This window comes from Oncorhynchus tshawytscha, linkage group LG03, assembly GCF_018296145.1.
Source record: "Oncorhynchus tshawytscha isolate Ot180627B linkage group LG03, Otsh_v2.0, whole genome shotgun sequence".
Lineage (NCBI taxonomy): Eukaryota > Metazoa > Chordata > Actinopteri > Salmoniformes > Salmonidae > Oncorhynchus > Oncorhynchus tshawytscha.
The window spans coordinates 14,252,138-14,275,162 of NC_056431.1; the positions used below are offsets into that span (position 1 = coordinate 14,252,138).

General features: G+C 44.0%; 1 protein-coding gene across 1 annotated transcript in view; it reads right to left on the reverse strand.

Annotated features, from left to right (window-relative positions):
- Positions 1–23,025, reverse strand: part of LOC112244421 (zinc finger protein ZFPM2) — a 211,062-nt gene that overhangs the window by 132,674 nt on the left and 55,363 nt on the right. Inside the window, exon 3 of the mRNA XM_042310247.1 lies at positions 3,352–3,453. Within this exon, the coding sequence (XP_042166181.1) occupies positions 3,352–3,453 (102 nt within the window). The remainder of the gene's footprint in view (positions 1–3,351; positions 3,454–23,025) is intronic.

Below are 23,025 nucleotides of genomic sequence, written 5' to 3' on the forward strand. Positions count from 1 at the left end.
ATGACCTTTCATGGCAGGCGTGATGGGATAGTGAATGGCATTATTATGCTCAAACATTCATTTCTCGCCCACTGCCCACAAAGACAAAAGAAGGAGTGCCAGCCACATCCGGCTCTGAAACTATGTCTCTCTCATGGACTAGTAGATCATAAAGGATCTTAAGAAATACTAATGAGACTACCTGGAACTGAGAGGGAGTGCACCTTAAGTGTAGTAATGATGATATACTAACATATACAGTGCCTTGCGAAAGTATTCGGCCCCCTTGAACTTTGCGACCTTTTGCCACATTTCAGGCTTCAAACATAAAGATATAAAACTGTATTTTTTTTGTGAAGAATCAACAACAAGTGGGACACAATCATGAAGTGGAACGACATTTATTGGATATTTCAAACTTTTTTAACAAATCAAAAACTGAAAAATTGGGCGTGCAAAATGATTCAGCCCCCTTAAGTTAATACTTTGTAGCGCCACCTTTTGCTGCGATTACAGCTGTAAGTCGCTTGGGGTATGTCTCTATCAGTTTTGCACATCCTCCTTGCAAAACAGCTCGAGCTCAGTGAGGTTGGATGGAGAGCATTTGTGAACAGCAGTTTTCAGTTCTTTCCACAGATTCTCGATTGGATTCAGGTCTGGACTTTGACTTGACCATTCTAACACCTGGATATGTTTATTTTTGAACCATTCCATTGTAGATTTTGCTTTATGTTTTGGATCATTGTCTTGTTGGAAGACAAATCTCCGTCCCAGTCTCAGGTCTTTTGCAGACTCCATCAGGTTTTCTTCCAGAATGGTCCTGTATTTGGCTCCATCCATCTTCCCATCAATTTTAACCATCTTCCCTGTCCCTGCTGAAGAAAAGCAGGCCCAAACCATGATGCTGCCACCACCATGTTTGACAGTGGGGATGGTGTGTTCAGGGAGATGAGCTGTGTTGCTTTTACGCCAAACATAACGTTTTGCATTGTTGCCAAAAAGTTCAATTTTGGTTTCATCTGACCAGAGCACCTTCTTCCACATGTTTGGTGTGTCTCCCAGGTGGCTTGTGGCAAACTTTAAACAACACTTTTTATGGATATCTTTAAGAAATGGCTTTCTTCTTGCCACTCTTCCATAAAGGCCAGATTTGTGCAATATACGACTGATTGTTGTCCTATGGACAGAGTCTCCCACCTCAGCTGTAGATCTCTGCAGTTCATCCAGAGTGATCATGGGCCTCTTGGCTGCATCTCTGATCAGTCTTCTCCTTGTATGAGCTGAAAGTTTAGAGGGACGGCCAGGTATTGGTAGATTTGCAGTGGTCTGATACTCCTTCCATTTCAATATTATCGCTTGCACAGTGCTCCTTGGGATGTTTAAAGCTTGGGAAATCTTTTTGTATCCAAATCCGGTTTTAAACTTCTTCACAACAGTATCTCGGACCTGCCTGGTGTGTTCCTTGTTCTTCATGATGCTCTCTGCGCTTTTAATGGACCTCTGAGACTATCACAGTGCAGGTGCATTTATACGGAGACTTGATTACACACAGGTGGATTGTATTTATCATCATTAGTCATTTAGGTCAACATTGGATCATTCAGAGATCCTCACTGAACTTCTGGAGAGAGTTTGCTGCACTGAAAGTAAAGGGGCTAATAATTTTGCACGCCCAATTTTTCCGTTTTTGATTTGTTAAAGAAATTGAAATATCCAATAAATGTCGTTCCACTTCATGATTGTGTCCCACTTGTTGTTGATTCTTCACAAAAAAATACAGTTTTATATCTTTATGTTTGAAGCCTGAAATGTGGCAAAAGGTCGCAAAGTTCAAGGGGGCCGAATACTTTCGCAAGGCACTGTATGAGTATGGGTCCTTGGGGCTTTGACCAGGTAGATAGATACATGCCTGTATGTAGGAGGGGTCCATGAGACAATAGTGCTATCTCATCTGAAGTCATGTTTCTGGAGTAAGTATGAGGCAGACAATCCAGGGTCATGTTCATTAGGGCACACTGTATCAAAATGTTTGCCAAAGGTAAACTGAAATCTCTATTAGTATTGGACAAGTTCAGTCAGGTAGTTCAGTTAGGTAGGAGAAACGTTTTTCTCCCAATTGAACACCCCCAACCCCCAGTCAGTCCAGCAGTCAGTGTTCTGTTATGAGTCTGTAATTCTCAATATTCTGACGGCTAAGGACAGAGAGAGAGAGAGAGAAAGAGAGATGTCCAGAGAGCGAGAGAGAGAGAATAGAGACAGAGAGAGATCAGTGTATAATTACAGCCAGTCAGAGCTCCCATCCCATCCTATCTCCCTTTCAAAGACAGCAGTATTTTTAAGCTCAGCATTTTCCCCCGGCCCAAAGGGCCTTCTCTTCGTCATGTGATGCCTGCTGTCTTTTTGTCATGGTGGCCCCCATAGTTGAGCGCTGACCCCCTCAGCCCTGTCTCCTGACTGATCACAGTGATGTTTTATTACTGTCAGCCTCTCTAATCTTTAACCAGCAATGCTCATTTCCTTCCTCAGATTTAAATGCAAATGTAAAATTTAATGATAAATGCATTATCTGATAGGGGCCGATAACACTGATTCACTGTCAGTATAAAATACACACCGCAGGGGGCTTCAGCACCAGCATAACTTGTCCAAATCCCACTTTTATAAACGTATGTACCTGCTGCAATAAATTCTTAAGGTCATATGCATTAGAAGGGAATGATATTTTGTGTGTTCAGCAATGTGGATGTAACACCCTCAACAGTAATTGCTGTGTTGCTATCTTGTTCGACGTATTATCCATCACTTTGATGAAGTGACTTTTAAGACGAACAAAAAAACAAGATACAACCATTTTTTCGAAACTCTTGTGAAGAACAGCAAGGGGAGTCTGCATGGTAAAATGAGATGTTCAAAGAGAAAATAAATATAGTACATTTTTTTCATTCTAAGCTTTCTTCCGGGGTTTCATTCTATGTTCAAGCACATATACCATAAGATTAAGAGCAAAGCAATTTCACCCACCCATTCAACACTGGTAAGTTAACTTATAATAATGATAATATACTCATTCAGCTCCCCACATCACTTTTCCCAGTTTTTCATCTATTGTTGTTAGGAACCACATTTTATCCCAACTTTAGAGACTTTTGCGGTTTATACCTCATGTGCTTTGCTCTTTCCCTCTCTGGTAGATTTGAAAGCACTCATCCTACGAGGTGCATTCCATTCCCAGCGGGCAAAATATGTCATTAGATGTCATTAAAAAAAGGCACTTCCTGATTGAAATCCGGCTTTCTGGTTGAGGGATGTCAGATATCTGCCGGACAACCAGACGACGACCACCAGAGAGAGAGAGAAATGACGTAAACTTACTTGGTCCATCCCAATCCTCTGGCCCTATAGCTGGGTGTCTGGTCTTCTCACACTGCCCATCCATGTCTGACTCCCCTGCTTCTCCACTGCCATCTTCTTCACCTGTAGACAGACGGGGACATGGGACAGTGGCATGTTGAGTGACATCACTCACAGTTAAATAATATTGTTGCCAGACCACGTTTGATCGAGGAGCACCCATATAATACAGTTTAAACAACTGTTATCAGTTCCTTCAGAAAGTATTCACCTGTGGACTTCCACATGTTGTTGTGTTGCAGCCTGAAGTCAAAATGGATTAAATAGGGGTTTTTCTCACCCATCTACACACAATACCCCATATGTATTAATAATGAATTAGAGCAATATCTCATTTACATAAGTATTCACACCCCAAAGTCAATACATGTTAGAATCACCTTTGGCAGCCATTACAGCTGTGAGTCTTTCTGGGTACGTCTCTAAGAGCTTTGCACACCTGGATTCTATGATATTTCCTTATTATTCTTAAAACGTTTCTTCAAGCTCTATCAAGCTGGTTGTTCATCATTGCTAGACAGCCATTCTTGCCATAGATTTTCAAGCCGATTTTAGTCAAAACCATAACTACTACAGGCCATTCACTGTCCTCTTGGTAAGCAACTCCAGTGTAGATTTGGTCTTGTGTTTTAGGTGATTGCCCTGCTGAAAGATGAATTTGTCTCCAAGTGTCTGATGGAAAGCAGACTGAACCAGGTTTTCCTCTAGGATTTTGCCTGGGCTTAGCTTTATTCCATATATTTTTATCCTAAAAATCTCCCTGGCCTTTGTAGATGACTCGTGCTGAACGATTAGTTCTTTTTGAGGTCGATTCGGTTTTGGTTCGATTTTTCAAAAAACAATCACGATTTTGAACATTAAATGCATTATGGAGGTTAAATGCGGTAACAACAAAGAATAAAACTATTCATCCGAGTCGCATGATGATAGTGACTGCTCATTACTGATTCAGTTATTAAAATGGCTTTACTTTAATCAAATATTTCAGTTGTTGTGTATATCACATTTGTTTTATACAATGACTTTATTATTTCATTCCAAGTCATCTCATCTCTATAGAGCTGCTGCCTATGCTGTCTGCCAAAAATCACTATTTTACTCGTTCTTCAAAGTAAATAAGGCATACTTTTATGACTGCTGAATACCAACTACCAATTACTTAGATCATGTATTTTCAGGTAAAAATACCTCGCAAAGCAACTGCTCTCTAAGTATCCCACCTGATAGCACATTCTTCTGTCTCTTATATAGCAGGCGTAGAAGAAACAGACCGGACATGTAGGAGCGCAATGGATTATGGTAATTGTGGGTAATTATCAAGTTATCTGTGCTAAACTATGTAGAACATTAGCCTGTTGGAAACTACAACTCCCTACTACATCGCACAGTTCGGGCATGATCTGATTTATATCTAGAGAAACTGAAGCGCAATGTGCGCATTGAGCTCACAGAAAAAAACTGAATGAAGTGGAACTCAAATAATTGAACCAATGTCCACAAATTAGTTGTTTAAAAAAATTAAAATAACCAACATTTAGATTAATTGCTCAGCGCTACCGATGACAAGCATACCCATAACATGATGCAGCCACCACCATGCTTGAAAATAAGAATAGTGGTAATCAGTGATGTGTTGTGTTGGATTTTCAAAAACATTACGCTTTGTATTCAGGACATAAAGTTAATTTCTTTGCAGTTTTACTTTAGTGCCTTATTACAAACAGGATGCATGTTTTGGAATGTTTGTTTTTTCTGTACAGGCTTCCTTCTTTTCACTCTGTAATTTACGTTAGCATTGTGAAGTAACTACAATGTTGTTGATCCATCCTCCCTATCACAGCCTTCAAACTGTTTTAATGTCACCATTGGCCTCATGGTGAAATCCCTGAGCGGTTTCCTTCCTCTCTGGCAACTGAGTTAGGAAAGATGTCACTATCTTTGTAGTAACTAGGTGTATTGATAAACCATCCAAAGTGTCATTAATAATTTCACAATGCTCAAAGGGATGCTTTTTAAATTTTTACCTATCTACCTATATGTGCCCTTCTTTGCGAGGCATTGGAAAACCTCTCTGGTATTTGTGGTTGAATCTGTGGTTGAAATTCACTGCTCAACTGAGGGGCCTTACAGATAATTGTGTATGTGGGGTACAGAGACGATGTAGTCATTCAAAACTCATGTTAAACACTATTATTGCACACAGAGTGAGTCCATTCAACTTGTTATGTGACTTGTTAAGCACATTTTTACTCCTGAACTTATTTAGGCTTGTCATAACAAAGGAGTTGAATAGTTATTGACTCAACATTTCAGCATTCATTATTAATTCATTTGGGGTATTGTGTGGAGGCCAGTGACACAAACTCTCAGTTTAATAAATACTACATCCAGGCTATAATACAACAAAATGTGGAAAAAGTCAAGGGGTGTGAAAACTTTTTGAAGGTACTGTAACTCATGTTAAAGGTCTATGGCTCAAAACAATAAATAAATGGTTATGTTAGCTATATATACCATTTTCTTAACATTACTCAATGTCACCTCAGCTTTGAATACATTGTCTTATTGTTACTATGTAATAGTCCAGTACAGTGCATTGAATTGCAAGAAGTATCAAGTGTGTGTAACTGTGGGACCAGAGGCTGGTGCAGCTGTAACACTGTTATCTAGCAGAGTTCCCAGGAGTTACCATTCAGGAGGAAGCCCATGTGTAGCAGGAAGGAAGGAGGAGCAAAAAAGTTGGGAGAGCAAGAAAAAAGAGAGTGAGAGAGAGAGGAAGGTGGCTATTTATTACTGTTTGATCTATTGTGGAGGAGGGAGAATGTGTGTTCTAGCAGATTTACAGTCTCAGGGCTGAGGCTCAGAAAGAGAGAGAGGGAGAGAGCTAGACAGGGAGAGAGACAGAGAGAGAGAGAGAGGGGGAGAGAAGGAGAGGGAGGGGGGGGGACATACGCAGGAATAGTGCTTAAAAAGTGCTTAAATGCCTTGTTGAACATACAGCACTACACAGCCACAGCAACCACTGTGATGGGAATGCTACTTACCACCTTCGTAGATTTTCCTTGAAAACCTCTTCTGCTTTGCATGTCCAAGTCCACTATATAGACCCAGATAATTAAGTTGTTCTATATCAAACCCCTTGTCTTGCTCTAAACCCAATATATGTGGCTAAAAACACTAGCACAGTGGGGGGAGACTGTTGGATAAGACCGCCTGCAAAAGAATTAGAATGTAAAAATGTCCCCAACCCTCTCTACAGTCTCTGAGCTGTACTGCTGGTGGTAGGCTTGTCCTTAGTGGAGGGGACACTTAGTTCTATCTGGTCACATCATCTTTTCCGTTGCTTTGATGTGTTAAACCTACAGACTACGTCCAAGGGCGTTGATGGGTTATTATTAGACTTCATTGAAGAAGGAAGCAGAGGGATGGATTTAGGTACTGTGACTACTACTACTACTACTACTACTACTACTACTACTACTACTACTACTACTACTACTACTACTACTACTACTACTACTACTACTACTACTACTGACTCTGGCTAAAAGTAGTGTACTATAAGGTAAATAGAGTGTCATATCGGACACGTCTATCAAATCAAATCAAATCAAATTTTATTTGTCACATACACATGGTTAGCAGATGTTAATGCGAGTGTAGCGAAATGCTTGTGCTTCTAGTTCCGACAATGCAGTAATAACGAGCAAGTAATCTAACTAACAATTCCAAAAAAAACTACTGTCTTATACACAGTGTAAGGGGATAAAGAATATGTACATAAGGATATATGAATGAGTGATGGTACAGAGCAGCATAGGCAAGATACAGTAGATGATATCGAGTACAGTATATACATATGAGATAAGTATGTAAACCAAGTGGCATAGTTAAAGTGGCTAGTGATACATGTATTACATAAGGATGCAGTCGATGATATAGAGTACAGTATCAACGTATGCATATGAGATGAACACGTATGCATAAGTCCAGTCCAGAATAAGGCCTTAACATTGTGTCCATCCTGGGTTCATCTTCAGATCAACCAACACTCACTACGCTTGTTTGGCTTTCTACAGACATGGCTCACTTCAAAGGCAGCAGCAAACACTGCCAAAAGGATAGCAGCTTCCTGCCTCTCTGTGTGAGAGAGAAAAAAAAGTCCAAGTGAAGGAAGTCTGCAGCACTGTCCTACTAACAGTAACATGAGGTCACAGTGACCCAGTTTAGCTTATGCAAGTGTCTGCTTGGGATGGCGAAATTCTCCCTCTTTCCTTCGTTCCCAGTAGGTATTATCAGTGAGCCCACTCTCTGAATCCGCCTCGCTATTTACTGTTGGGGGCCTGGAGTACAGTTAGCTGGAGACGCTCTTTAGCATACTGGGGATCACTAGGCGTTATGACGAGGATAACAAAGGGCCAATATCAACAGTTCCTTTCAGTGGAGCGAGTTTAAAGAAGCCGGGTGAGATAACATTAAAGTCAGTACCTTGATCTCAGGCGAACATGTTAAGCCCTGCAATGAAACGTATTGGAAGTGTTTAATTACAGCTCAGGAAATGAAGCTACAAGATGATTCCTTAATGAAGCAGTGATTACAGATTCCCTGCTGCCTTCTACCTAACCACCGTTTGCAATGCATTTTAAACACAATCGCCCAGGCAACCTCACAGAGATGAACAATGTCACAGGCAAGCACTGGGCTTGATGAAGTTCCCTCTCTAGCGAATGTCGCACGGGAAACCATGGAGGAGGAACATGTTGTAGCAGTATGTAGACTACAGTATGATAAAGATACAGGGATACATACAGCCTCTTCATGATTTCAATGTGCCTGAGCTATCTCAAAACCTTTTTGCCATACGAATAGACTATTAAAGCATTCTGTTTCATTCAGAGGGGGCTGTGTTTGATATCATGGTTTCATGCCGTGTTATCAAAGGATACAGATTGTCAATGATCTACATTATAGTCTATGTCACAATAACCTACTGCTGGCTAAAACTCTTTCCTTGTGCAATTAAATGAAGACATTTAGGGGTGAATGAGAAAAAGAATGTATCTGAGAGTGAGAATGGAAAAAGGTGAAGTGAAGAGTATGAGGTAGGGTAGAATGGGGTAGGGTAGGGTAGAATGGGGTAGGGAAGAATGGGGTAGGGTAGGGTGGAATGGGGTAGAATGGGGTATGGTAGGGTAGAATGGGGTAGGGTAGTATGGGGTAGGGTAGAATGGGGTATGGTAGAATGGGGTAGAATGGGGTAGGGTGGTATGGGGTATGGTGGCATGGGGTAGGGTAGTATGGTAGTATGGGGTATGGGGGGTAGTATGGGGTAGGGTAGTAGTATGGGGTAGGATAGGGTGGTATGGGGTAGGGTAGAATGGGGGGTAGGGTAGGGTAGTATGGGGTAGGGTGGAATGGGGTAGGGTAGTATGGGGTAGGGTGGGGTGGTATATGGGGGTATGGTGGCATGGGGTAGGGTATGGGGTAGGGTATGGGGTATGGTGGAATGGGGTAGGGTAGCATGGGGGGGTAGGGTATCATGGGGTAGGGTAGTATGGGGTAGGGTGGCATGGGGTAGGGTAGCATGGGGTAGGGGGTGGCATGGGGTAGGGTAGAATGGGGTAGGGTATGCTAGCATGGGGTAGGGTTAGGTAGAATGGGGTGCGGTAGGGTAGTTTAGGGGGCATGGGGTAGGGTAGGGTAGTATGGGGTAGGGTAGTATGGGGTAGGGTAGCATGGGGTAGCATGGGTAGGTGGGGTAGCATGGTGTAGGAAATGGTAGCAGGGTAGAATGGGGTAGGGTAGGGTAGCATGGTGTAGGGTAGGGTAGAATGGGGTGGGGTAGGGTAGTATGGGGTAGGTTGGTGTAGTATGGGGTGGGGGGTGGGGGAGGGGGCATGGGTAGGGTAGGGTAGAATGGGGTAGGGTGGGCATGGGGTAGGGTAGGATGGGGTAGGGTGGAATGGGGTAGGGTAGGGTAGGGCATGGGGAGGTAGGGTAGGCATGGGGTAGGGGGGCATTGGGTAGGGGGAGGGGGCATGTGGTAGGGTAGGGTAGAATGGGGTAGGGTGGGATAGGGTAGCATGGGGTAGGGTAGGATGGGGTAGATTTGGGGTAGGGTAGCAAGGGGTAGGATAGGGTAGGATGGGATAGGGTAGATTGGGGTATGGTAGGGGAGCATGGTGTAGGGTAGGGTTGCATGGGGCAGGGGAGCATGAGGTAGGGGAGCATTTGGTAGGGAAAGGGGGCATGGGGTAGGGTAGCATGGGATAGGGTAGGATAGGGTAGCATGGGGTAGGGTACAGAGCACATTGTATGTTAGGACAGAGTTTGCGGGCATGTGTCAGTGAGCTGTTAGAATCAGGCCTCCCTATCGCTGCTTCATCAAAGGACAGCCTCTCCAGCCAAATCACAGTCACACACAGTCGGGTGCCACACATCCAGGTCAATAAGCTTATAGGCGATTTACACAAACAACTCCTCCAGCAAGGTAGGAACAAAGACATATTGGCTTTTTCTCTCCCTTTTAGCATTGTCTCTGCCAAGGAAGCCCTTGAAAATGTCAATCTGGTTCGCGTGCGACTTTAAGGAGCTCAGAGCCGCCTAATCTGACCAGCCAGCCAACAGACAGGTTGCTACTCCCTCTACAAGGTCTTATTGTAGCATGGAGAATGATGATGTTTGAATGATGTCAGTAAAGCAGATGGTTACTGTATGTTTAAACCACCATAGGATGCGTTAGGTTAAGGTTAGGATTGGGTTCGACCATAGATCTACGTTAGTCTCAAGGTTGTCATGATAACCAAACTGCTAACAAGATCACATCGCTTTCTAATGAAGATAAACTAGATAAATCTAGTCAAAGACAAAAGACAGAAGGTCATTCGTGTTTAAAGGAGGTTGTTGATTCAGTAAATACCGTGTCGTGATCAGCCATTCCAAAAAGACACCGTCTCCACCAAAGTCAAGCATAGCTGTAAGACTTCTGTCTCTGCTCTCAGAAGAACCATTACAGAGAATACATCATACATCTTTCAGAGATACGGGCAAAACCCCCCACCAACACTATGCAGTGGAGCTCTCCAATGGAGGGAGCTTATTAGTGAATAAGCCTTGCCACTGTCTCTGTAACTGCCAATAAATTCCCATCATTACAGAATCTGGCAGTTTTCCTGGGCGTCTGCGCAGGGTTTTATCTCCCTCTCTCTCCAGTCTGGGAGCATGTAGATCTGGCCCCGTTAGATTGTCATACTTAACAAACATTCATGATTCATTTCCTCCACTGAGTCAAATGGGGCTAAAGGGATGTCTCGATTCATCTTATCGCGCCACAAATTAGCATTTCCCATATTCCTCAGAATCAACTGTGCATTAAAATGCCACAGTTACCATTCCAGATTCCAGGCAGCTGTGGCCCCCAAATAATGTGTTCTGTTGGTGGATCCTGATTATTTCTGAATGGCACAAAGAGTGAATTCTGCCACTTCGTGTTTGTTGCTATACGTCTCTGACTGACTAGGATTCAGATTAGCCATTGAAAGGTCAAATCAAAGGTCAATGTGATTTGAAATTTACCACAATGAGTATCCTACCAGATATTCAGGTCCCCTTCAACTGTGAGAAAGTAAGCTGTGTATGACTGCATTGTGATGCCATAATGTGGGTCTATTACCAGTGATTGGAACAAAAAATGCAATCGTCTCACTCTTGCAAATGCAATTACATTCATGTTATATGGTCACTGTATGCACTTTACTACCATCAGAATCACATGTAATCAATAACAATCTATGTACATTAAAGCTGCTTTTCATCATCAGTAAATAGGCGAATCTCACGCACACGCACACACACACACACACACACACACACACACACACACACACAGAGCAGCTTGTGCCAGCACCGTGTTAAACTTCACATCCCCCATCCCCTTCCCACTCATATTTCCACAACAATAAAAAGGGGTACAAGAACAAGGTGAAATTTCACAATTTCAGTAAAAAAAGATGCCACTCGGTAAATAAAACGGCATCTTTCTCACAATTATGGCTCTGGGAGTGACAACAGAGTATAAATCCTGCCTCTGCGTTCAGTTCACTAGCAGGTGGACCGTGCACAGGAAGTTGTTTGAGAAGAGATTCTTTAAACTCCAAGGTTGTTTCTGCAGGGGTGTGGAAGGTGGGGGTGTGTGTGGTGGAGGGGTGTGGTTTGTCCAGAGTGCTCATGGGTAGAAGCCCTCTCTCTAACTGAATGTTGGTTCACCTGCTCTCCTCTCACAGAGCTTCCCTGTTCTATTCTAGCTGGCTACTTCATTTCACACCAATGTATGCCGTTTCAGGGCCATTATGACATGTGGTGTCACTGACAGACAACAGCCTCTCTATCATTTCATGGTAGATGAGTAGGCATGGGTAGAAATGAAGAGTGACACTCTCCAAGTAGTTGAAGGTGTCCACAAAGTGGAACGCTTAGACAGTTTGCAGAAACACAGATTACTACATACATGACATTCTGAATAAGAATGTGTATAAGGGACAGGGATTCTGGGAAAGAATAGACTCATTCTTTGTTAAAACATTGAATGACGCGGGCCTCCCGAGTGGTGCAGTGGTCTAAGGCATCTCAGTGCTAGCTGTGCCACTAGAGATCCTGGTTCAAGTCCAGGCTCTGCTGCAGCCGACCGCGACCGAGAGACCCATGGGGCGGCACACAATTGGCCCAGCGTCATCCGGGTTAGGGGAAGGTTTGGCAGGCAGGGATGTCCACGTCCCATCGCGTTCTAGAGACTCCTGTCGCGGGGGAACAGTACACGTTGACACGGTCGCCAGGTGTACGGTGTTTCCTCTGACACATTGGTGTGGCTGCTTTCCGGGTTAAGCATTGTGTCAAGAAGCGGTGCGGCTTGCTTGGGTCGTATTTCGGAGGACGCACAGCTCTCGACCTTCGCCTCTCCCGAGTCCGTACGGGAGTTGCAACGATGAGACAAGACTGTAACTACCAATTGGATATCACGAAAAAGGGGTAAAAGTTTTTTTTTTAAACATTGGACCACGCAACAACAACAACAAAAATGTATGACGCCTGCTGCCAAACAGACACGACAGCGGACTTAAGACTCAAGGCCCCAAGCAGCTGCCAAAAGACACGACAGCGGACTTAATAAGACTCAAGGCCCCAAGCAGCTGCCAAACAGACACGACAGCGGACTTACTAAGACTCAAGGCCCCAAGCAGCTGCCAAACAGACACGACAGCGGACTTAATAAGACTCAAGGCCCCAAGCAGCTGCCAAACAGACACGACAGCGGACTTAATAAGACTCAAGGCCCCAAGCAGCTGCCAAACAGACACGACAGCGGACTTAATAAGACTCAAGGCCCCAAGCAGCTGCCAAAAGACACGACAGCGGACTTAATAAGACTCAAGGCCCCAAGCAGCTGCCAAACAGACACGACAGCGGACTTAATAAGACTCAAGGCCCCAAGCAGCTGCCAAACAGACAGCGGACAAGGCCCCAAGCAGCTGCCAAACAGACACGACAGCGGACTTAATAAGACTCAAGGCCCCAAGCAGCTGCCAAACAGACACGACAGCGGACTTAATAAGACTCAAGGCCCCAAGCAGCTGCCAAACAGACACGACAGCGGACTTAATAAGACTCAAGGCCCCAAGCAGCTGCCAAACAGACACGACAGCGGACTTAATAAGACTCAAGGCCAAACAGACACGAAGACTTAATAAGACTCAAGGCCCCAAGCAGCTGCCAAACAGACACGACAGCGGACTTAATAAGACTCAAGGCCCCAAGCAGCTGCCAAACAGACACGACAGCGGACTTAATAAGACTCAAGGCCCCAAGCAGCTGCCAAAAGACACGACAGCGGACTTAATAAGACTCAAGGCCTCAAGCAGCTGCCAAAAGACAAGGTGACGACATAATATGGTGTGTCGGCGTATCTTCACTACACACCGCATATAGAACCAGCAAAAGTCCCCCTCGCAAAAGGTCCCCCTCGCAAAACAGGTTTCTGAGCTCAAGGGTCTTTTCCTGGTTAAAAGACGTAAACAAAAGGTCATCAATAACAGGTGCAGGACAGGAACAGAAGAATGCACAGGCTCCAGAGTCAAACAACCATGGCCCTATGAATTGTGTGAAGAGTCTCAGTCATGACCAAGTCAAGTCACGCTGGGGCGTCAAGGTGCTCCCACCAGTTATCTGAAGGAGGCCCTGCCTTTTCTGCAAGGGTAAGGCAGACGGGTACGACTCTGGTGCCATTCAACTTCTTGACCTTTGCGCCTTTAAGCGGCTTTGCTACTTCACCGCACTCCGATCAAAGTTAATAAGTGCTTCATATGTTAATGAAAATTGGTCCTCCTCTTTGTGTTCCCACAGCTTTTTAATACCTATTATAGGCTCCAACTTTTAATGGAGGTTTTAGGTCCCTGTGACAAGCCCATTTCGCAGAGTGACTACACAGATACAAGGCTAAGCTAAGACCACAAAGTCCCACAGTGTGGTCCAGTGGAAACCTTCCTTCACAGGGGAGACTGTATTCTCCGAGAGGGAGGAGAGGAGGAAGGAAGGAAGAGAAGATAAAGGCCATGGGGATGAGTGGCTGCTTTAAAACCTACGTTCAACTCCGCACCGGACTAATTACACCACGGCCATCACATTTGAGAGGGTTTAGTTAATCAAGGGGCCCTTTTTTTCCTCCTATAGTCGAGGAATAACACACTTAAACCGTTTAATGCTGGTCCAGGATTGCGTCCTGTTTCATTCGCAGGCACTTTCAACATAAGTGGGGTAAATTTATGCCACTCAGACACAGGTTTAAATGAGGTTTAAAGAGATCTCACTGAGCAATGGAACATGGCTGGAAAATGGCTATACCTGATGATTGAGCAGAACTTGCAACGATAAAAAGAAAGGAAAGTTGGATAGGACATCACTTGGGTTTTAAGAGGAAGTGGGACACTTAGCTAAGCTCAGATAGTGAAAGTAAAACATCTGACTGGTAAAAATGGTACATGACAAGGGAAAGATTATTTAAGTATCTCCAAAACGAACAGTTGGCACTTCGGATAACTCTTACTTTATTCCAAAACATCAGAAAGGGTAAGGAGATTTGAGGCTTGGTATTATCCAAGACAAAGGAGGCATCAAATGGTTTCTCCAGGGCTGTGAATCACAATCTATTCAGTGGTTCTCGTGTTACAGTGCATACCTCTCACAATAAACACGTATACCAGAGGTGATGCTGTTAAATCACATTTTGGAACGTTTTCAAAATATACATTTAAAAAAAAAAAACTTTTTTTGAAGAACAAAGGGCCACTGACATTGATATGATTATTGAGGGCATAGCCTACGCAAAGCATGAAAACAATTATTTTTTTTTTGTAGACGTTTTCAAATCCTAAAAGTTTAGAGGTGTGAAAAAGAAAGAATAATTCAAAACATTTCTTGTTGAAGGAAAAGGAGACATTCAAAGTATTGGTTCTTCATTCAAAAGCTAATTTATGGCATTCATGAGCCAGTAATTCTGGGGACACCTGGGGCACTAAAACCCAAGAACTGGGGGTGTGTGTGTGTGTGTGTGTGTGTGTGTGTGTGTGTGTGTGTGTGTGTGTGTGTGTGTGTGTGTGTGTGTGCGCATGTATGCACCTCTGTGTATGTGTGTGACAGCTCTGTCATCTTCACACTGTATCCTGGAGCAGGTGGTAATTGAACTCCTGTGATGGCAGGGTGTGACCAATATGAAAATAAAATAAAGCAGCAATCTAATTGAATTGAAGTTCAAAGAGTAGTTGGTGGGATTGACTGAGCTAGGTGTTGTGTGTCTGATAGTCCTCCCAGCAGTAGCAGGTGTGAGCTGGGAGTAGGGAAGTAGGGAAGTGACAAGCTCACTACTCTCCAGTGGGCCTCCATAGGAGCATCACAGAGCCCCAGAGATAGAGAGACAGAGAGAGAGAGAGATACAGAGAGGGACAGAGAGAGATACAGAGAGGGACAGAGAGAGATACAGAGAGATAAACAGAGGGAGAGAGGGAGAGACAGATATACATAGAGGGAGAGACAAAGACAGATATACATAGAGGGAGAGACAGAGACAGATATACATAGAGGGAGAGACAGAGACAGATATACATAGAGGGAGAGAGACAGAAACAGATATACATAGAGGGACAGAGACAGAGACAGATATATATAGAGGGAGAGACATATATATATAGAGGGAGAGACAGAGACAGATATACATAGAGGGAGAGACAGAGACAGACATACATAGAGGGAGAGAAACAGAGACAGATATACATAGAGGGAGAGACAGAGACAGACATACATAGAGGGACAGAGACAGACATACATAGAGGGACAGAGACAGATATACATAGAGGGACAGAGACAGAGACAGATATACATAGAGGGAGAGAAACAGAGACAGATATACATAGAGGGAGAGAAACAGAGACAGATATACATAGAGGGAGAGAAACAGAGACAGATATACATAGAGGGACAGAGACAGATATACAGAGAGGGACAGAGACAGAGACAGATAAACAGAGAGGGACAGAGACAGAGACAGATAAACAGAGGGAGAGAGACAGAAACAGATATACATAGAGGGAGAGACAGAGACAGAGACAGATATACATAGAGGGAGACACAGAGACAGAAACAGATATACATAGAGGGAGAGAGACAGAGGGAGAGACAGATATACATAGAGGGAGAGAAACAGAGACAGAGATACATAGAGGGGAGAGACAGAGACAGAGACAGATATACATAGAGGGAGAGAGACAGAGACAGAGATACATAGAGGGAGAGAGACAGAGACAGATATACATAGAGGGAGAGAGACAGAGACAGATATACATAGAGAGAGAGACAGAGACAGATATACATAGAGGTTGAGAGACAGAGACAGATATACATAGAGGTTGAGAGACAGAGACAGAGATACATAGAGGGAGAGAGACAGAGACAGATATACATAGAGGGAGAGAGACAGAGACAGATATACATAGAGGTTGAGAGACAGAGACAGAGATACATAGAGGGAGAGAGACAGAGACAGAGATACATAGAGGGAGAGAGACAGAGACAGAGATACATAGAGGTTGAGAGACAGAGACAGAGATACATAGAGGGAGAGAGAAGAGAAAGAGACAGAGATACATAGAGGGACAGAGACAGAGACAGATATACATAGAGGGAGAGGGACAGAGACAGAGACAGAGATACATAGAGGGAGAGACAGAGACAGAGACAGATATACATAGAGGGAGAGGGACAGAGACAGAGAAACATAGAGGGAGAGACAGAGACAGAGACAGATATACATAGAGGGAGAGACAGAGACAGATATACATAGAGGGAGAGGGACAGAGACAGAGACAGAGATACATAGAGGGAGAGACAGAGACAGATATACATAGAGGGAGAGACAGAGACAGATATACATAGAGGTTGAGAGACAGAGACAGAGATACATAGAGGGAGAGAGACAGAGACAGAGATACATAGAGGTTGAGAGACAGAGACAGAGATACATAGAGGGAGAGACAGAGACAGATATACATAGACTTCCGTCATCATGAAGTGCTTTGAGAGACTAGTCAAGGACCATATCACCTCCACCCTACCTGACACCCTAGACCCACTCCAATTTGCTTACCGCCCAAATAGGTCCACAGACGATGCAATCTCAACCACACTGCACACTGCCCTAAACCCATCTGGACAAGAGGAATACCTATGTGAGAATGCTGTTCATCGACTACAGCTCGGCATTTAACACCATAGTACCCTCCAAGCTCGTCATCAAGCTCGAGACCCTGGGTCTCGATATGCAACTGGGTACTGGACTTCCTGACGGGCCGCCCCCAGGTGGTGAGGGTGGGCAACAACATTTCCACCCCGCTGATCCTCACACACTGGGGCCCCACAAGGGTGCGATTCTGAGCCCTCTCCTGTACTCCCTGTTCACCCACGACTGCGTGGCCACGCACGCTTCCAACTCAATCATCAAGTTTGCGGACGACACAACAGTGGTAGGCTTGATTACCAACAACGACGAGACGGCCTACAGGGAGGAGGTGAGGGCCCTCGGAGTGTGGTGTCAGGAAAATAACTTCACACTCAACGTCAACAAAACTAAGGAGATGATTGTGGACTTCAGGAAACAGCAGAGGGAACACCCCCCTATCCACATCGATGGAACAGTGGTGGAGAGGGTAGTAAGTTTTAAGTTCCTCAGCGTACACATCACAGACAAACTGAATTGGTCCACCCACACAGACAGCATCGTGAAGAAGGCGCAGCAGCGCCTCTTCAACCTCAGGAGGCTGAAGAAATTCAGCTTGTCACCAAAAGCACTCACAAACTTCTACAGATGCACAATCGAGAGCATCCTGTCGGGCTGTATCACCGCCTGGTACGGCAACTGCTCCGCCCACAACCGTAAGGCTCTCCAGAGGGTAGTGAGGTCTGCACAACGCATCAGGGGCAAACTACCTGCCCTCCAGGACACCTACACCACCCGATGTCACAGGAAGGCCATAAAGATCATCAAGGACAACAACCACCCGAGCCACTGCCTGTTCACCCGCTATCATCCAGAAGGCGAGGTCAGTACAGGTGCATCAAAGCTGGGACGGAGAGACTGAAAAACAGCTTCTATGTCAAGGCCATCAGACTGTTAAACAGCCACCACTAACATTGAGTGGCTGCTGCCAACACACTGACTCAACTCCAGCCACTTTAATAATGGGAATTGATGGGAAATTATGTAAAATATATCACTAGCCACTTTAAACAATGCTACCTAATATAATGTTTACATACCCTACATTATTCATCTCATATGTATATGTATATACTGTACTCTATATCATCTACTGAATCTTTATGTAATACATGTATCACTAGCCACTTTAACTATGCCACTTTGTTTACATACTCATCTCATATGTATATACTGCACTCAATACCATCTACTGTATCTTGCCTATGCCGCTCTGTACCATCACTCATTCATATATCTTTATGTACATATTCTTTATCCCCTTACACTTGTGTCTATAAGGTAGTAGTTTTGGAATTGTTAGCAAGATTACTTGTTGGTTATTACTGCATTGTCGGAACTAGAAACACAAGCATTTCGCTACACTTGCATTGACATCTGCTAACCATGTGTATGTGACAAATAACATTTGATGTGATTTGATTTGATATACATAGAGGGCGAGAGACAGAGACAGAGATACATAGAGGGAGAGAGACAGAGACATATATACATAGAGGGAGAGAGAGAGAGACAGATATACATAGAGGGAGACACAGAGACAGAAACAGATATACATAGAGGGAGAGAGACAGAGACAGAGACAGATATACATAGAGGGAGAGACAGAGACAGATATACATAGAGGGAGACACAGAGACAGAGACAGATATACATAGAGGGAGAGAGACAGAGACAGATATACATAGAGGGAGAGACAGAGACAGATATAGAGGGAGACAGAGACAGATATACATAGAGGGAGAGAGACAGAGACAGATATACATAGAGGGAGAGAGAGAGACAGAGACAGATATACATAGAGGGAGAGAGACAGAGACAGATATACATAGAGGGAGAGAGACAGAGACAGATATACATAGAGGGAGAGAGACAGAGACAGATATACATAGAGGGAGAGACAGAGACAGAGACAGATATACATAGAGGGAGAGAGACAGAGACACAGAGGGAGAGACAGAGACAGAGACAGATATACATAGAGGGAGAGACAGAGACAGATATACATAGAGAGAGACAGAGACAGATATACATAGAGGGAGAGAGACAGAGACAGATATACATAGAGGGAGAGAGAGAGACAGAGACAGATATACATAGAGGGAGAGAGACAGAGACAGAGATACATAGAGGGAGAGACAGAGACAGATATACATAGAGGGAGAGAGACAGAGACAGAGACAGATATACATAGAGGGAGAGACAGAGACAGATATACATAGAGGCGAGAGACAGAGACAGATATACATAGAGGGAGAGAGACAGAGACAGAGACAGAGATACATAGAGGGAGAGACAGAGACAGAGACAGATATACATAGAGGGAGAGAGACAGAGACAGAGACAGATATACATAGAGGGAGAGACAGAGACAGAGACAGATATACATAGAGGGGAGAGACAGAGACAGAGACAGATATACATAGAGGGACAGAGACAGAGACAGATATACATAGAGGGAGAGAGACAGAGACAGATATACATAGAGGGAGAGACAGAGACAGAGACAGATATACATAGAGAGAGAGAGACAGAGACAGATATACATAGAGGGAGAGAGACAGAGACAGATATACATAGAGGGAGAGAGACAGAGACAGATATACATAGAGGGAGAGAGACAGAGACAGAGACAGATATACATAGAGGGAGAGAGACAGAGACAGATATACATAGAGGGAGAGAGACAGAAACAGATATACATAGAGGGAGAGACAGAGACAGAAACAGATATACATAGAGGGAGAGACAGAGACAGATATACATAGAGGGAGAGACAGACACAGATATACATAGAGGGACAGAGACAGATATACATAGAGGGAGAGGGACAGAGACAGAGACAGAGACAGAGATACATAGAGGGAGAGACAGACACAGATATACATAGAGGGACAGAGACAGAGACAGATATACATAGAGGGAGAGAGACAGAGACAGAGACAGAGATACATAGAGGGAGAGAGAGACACAGAGACAGATATACATAGAGGGGGAGAGAGACAGAGACAGATATACATAGAGGGACAGAGACAGAGAGACAGAGACAGATATACATAGAGGGGGAGAGAGACAGAGACAGAGACAGAGATACATAGAGAGGAGAGACAGAGACAGAGACAGAGATACATAGAGGGAGAGACAGAGACAGAGACAGAGATACATAGAGGGAGAGACAGAGACAGAGATACAGAGGGAGAGACAGAGACAGAGATACATAGAGGGAGAGAGACAGATATACATAGAGAACAGAGACAGATATACATAGAGGAGAGAGACAGAGACAGATATACATAGAGGGAGGAGAGAGACAGAGACAGATATACATAGAGGGAGAGACAGAGACAGATATACATAGAGGGGAGAGACAGTACAGAGACAGAGAGACATAGAGAGGGGAGAGACAGAGACAGATATACAGTGCCTAGAGACAGAGTATACATAGAGGGAGACCCCCTTGAACAGAGACAGCCAGACAGGATATCAAACATAAAGATATAAAACTGTATATTTTTGAGAAGAACAGAGACAGATATGACACAATCATGAAGTGGAAAGACAGAGACAGATATTTCAAACTATTTTAACAAATCAAAAACTGAAAAATAGGGGTGCAAAAGACAGATATACAGAGGGTGCAGCAAACTCTCTAGAGGGAGAGAGACAGAAGTTCAGACAGAGGATCTCAGAAGATCAAAGTTGACCTAAATGACTAATGATGATAAAGACAATCCACCTGTGGTAACAGAGACAGATATAAATAGAGGGAGATGCACCTGCACAGTGATAGTCTCAGAGGTCCAGTTAAAAGCGCAGAGAGCATCATGAAGAACAAGGAACACAGAGGCAGAGACAGAGATACTGTTGTGAGAGAAGTTTAAAGAGGGATTTGGATACAAAAAGATTTACAAGCTTTAAACAGACCCAACAGATATACTAGTGCAAGCGATAAGATTGAAATGGAAGGAGTATCAGACCACTGCAAATCTACCAAGACCTGGCCGTCCCTCTAAACTTTCAGCTCATACAAGGGAAGACTGATCAGAGATGCAGCCAAGAGGCCCAGATCACTCTGGATGAACTACAGAGATCTACAGCTGAGGTGGGAGACTCTGTCCATAGGACAACAATCAGTCGTATATTGCACAAATCTGGCCTTTATGGAAGAGTGGCAAGAAGAAAGCCATTTCTTAAAGATATCCATAAAAGTGTCGTTTAAAGTTTGCCACAAGCCACCTGGGAGACACACCAAACATGTGGAAGAAGGTGCTCTAGAGGAGAGAGACAGAGACAGAGACATAGGTCAGATGAAACCAAAATTGAACTTTTTGGCAACAATGCAAAACGTTATGTTTGGTGTAAAAGCAACACAGCTCATCACCCTGAACACACCATCCCCACTGTCAAACATGGTGGTGGCAGCATCATGGTTTGGGCCTGACAGATTTTCTTCAGCAGGGACAGGGAAGATGGTTAAATTTGATGGGAAGATGGATGGAGCCAAATACAGGACCATTCTGGAAGAATGAGACTGGGACGGAGATTTGTCTTCCAACAAGACAATGACAAAACATAAAGCAAAATCTACAATGGAATGGTTCAAAAATAAACATATCCAGGTGTTAGAATGGTCAAGTCAAAGTCCAGACCTGAATCCAATCGAGAATCTGTGGAAAGAACTGAAAACTGCTGTTCACAAATGCTCTCCATCCAACCTCACTGAGCTCGAGCTGCTTTGCAAGGAGGAATGGGAAAAAATGTCAGTCTCTCGATGTGCAAACAGATAGATAGAGACATACCCCAAGCGACTTACAGCTGTAATCGCAGCAAAAGGTGGCGCTACAAAGTATTAACTTAAGGGGGCTGAATAATTTTGAGAGCCAATTTTTCAGACAGAGACAGAGACAGATATACATAGAGGGAGAGACAGAGACAGATATACATAGAGGGAGAGACAGAGACAGAGACAGATATACATAGAGGGAGAGACAGAGACAGATATACATAGAGGGAGAGAAACAGAGACAGATATACATAGAGGGAGAGAAACAGAGACAGATATACATAGAGGGACAGAGACAGATATACATAGAGGGAGAGAGACAGAGACAGATATACATAGAGGGAGAGAGACAGAGACAGATATACATAGAGGGAGAGAGACAGAGACAGATATACATAGAGGGAGAGAGACAGAGACAGATATACATAGAGGGAGAGAGACAGAGACAGATATACATAGAGGGAGAGAGACAGAGACAGAGATACATAGAGGGAGAGACAGAGACAGATATACATAGAGGGAGAGAGACAGAGACAGATATACATAGAGGGACAGAGACAGAGACAGATATACATAGAGGGAGAGAGACAGAGACAGATATACATAGAGGGAGAGACAGAGACAGAGACAGATATACATAGAGGGAGAGAGACAGAGACAGAGACAGATATACATAGAGGGAGAGAGACAGAGACAGAGACAGATATACATAGAGGGAGAGAGACAGAGACAGAGACAGATATACATAGAGGGAGAGAAACAGAGACAGATATACATAGAGAGAGAGACAGAGACAGATATACATAGAGGGAGAGAGACAGAGACAGAGACAGAGATACATAGAGGGAGAGAGACAGAGACAGAGACAGATATACATAGAGGGGGAGAGAGACAGAGACAGAGATACATAGAGAGGAGAGAGACAGAGACAGAGACAGAGATACATAGAGGGAGAGAGACAGAGACAGAGACAGAGATACATAGAGAGGGAGAGAGACAGAGACACATAGAGGAGACAGAGACAGAGATACATAGA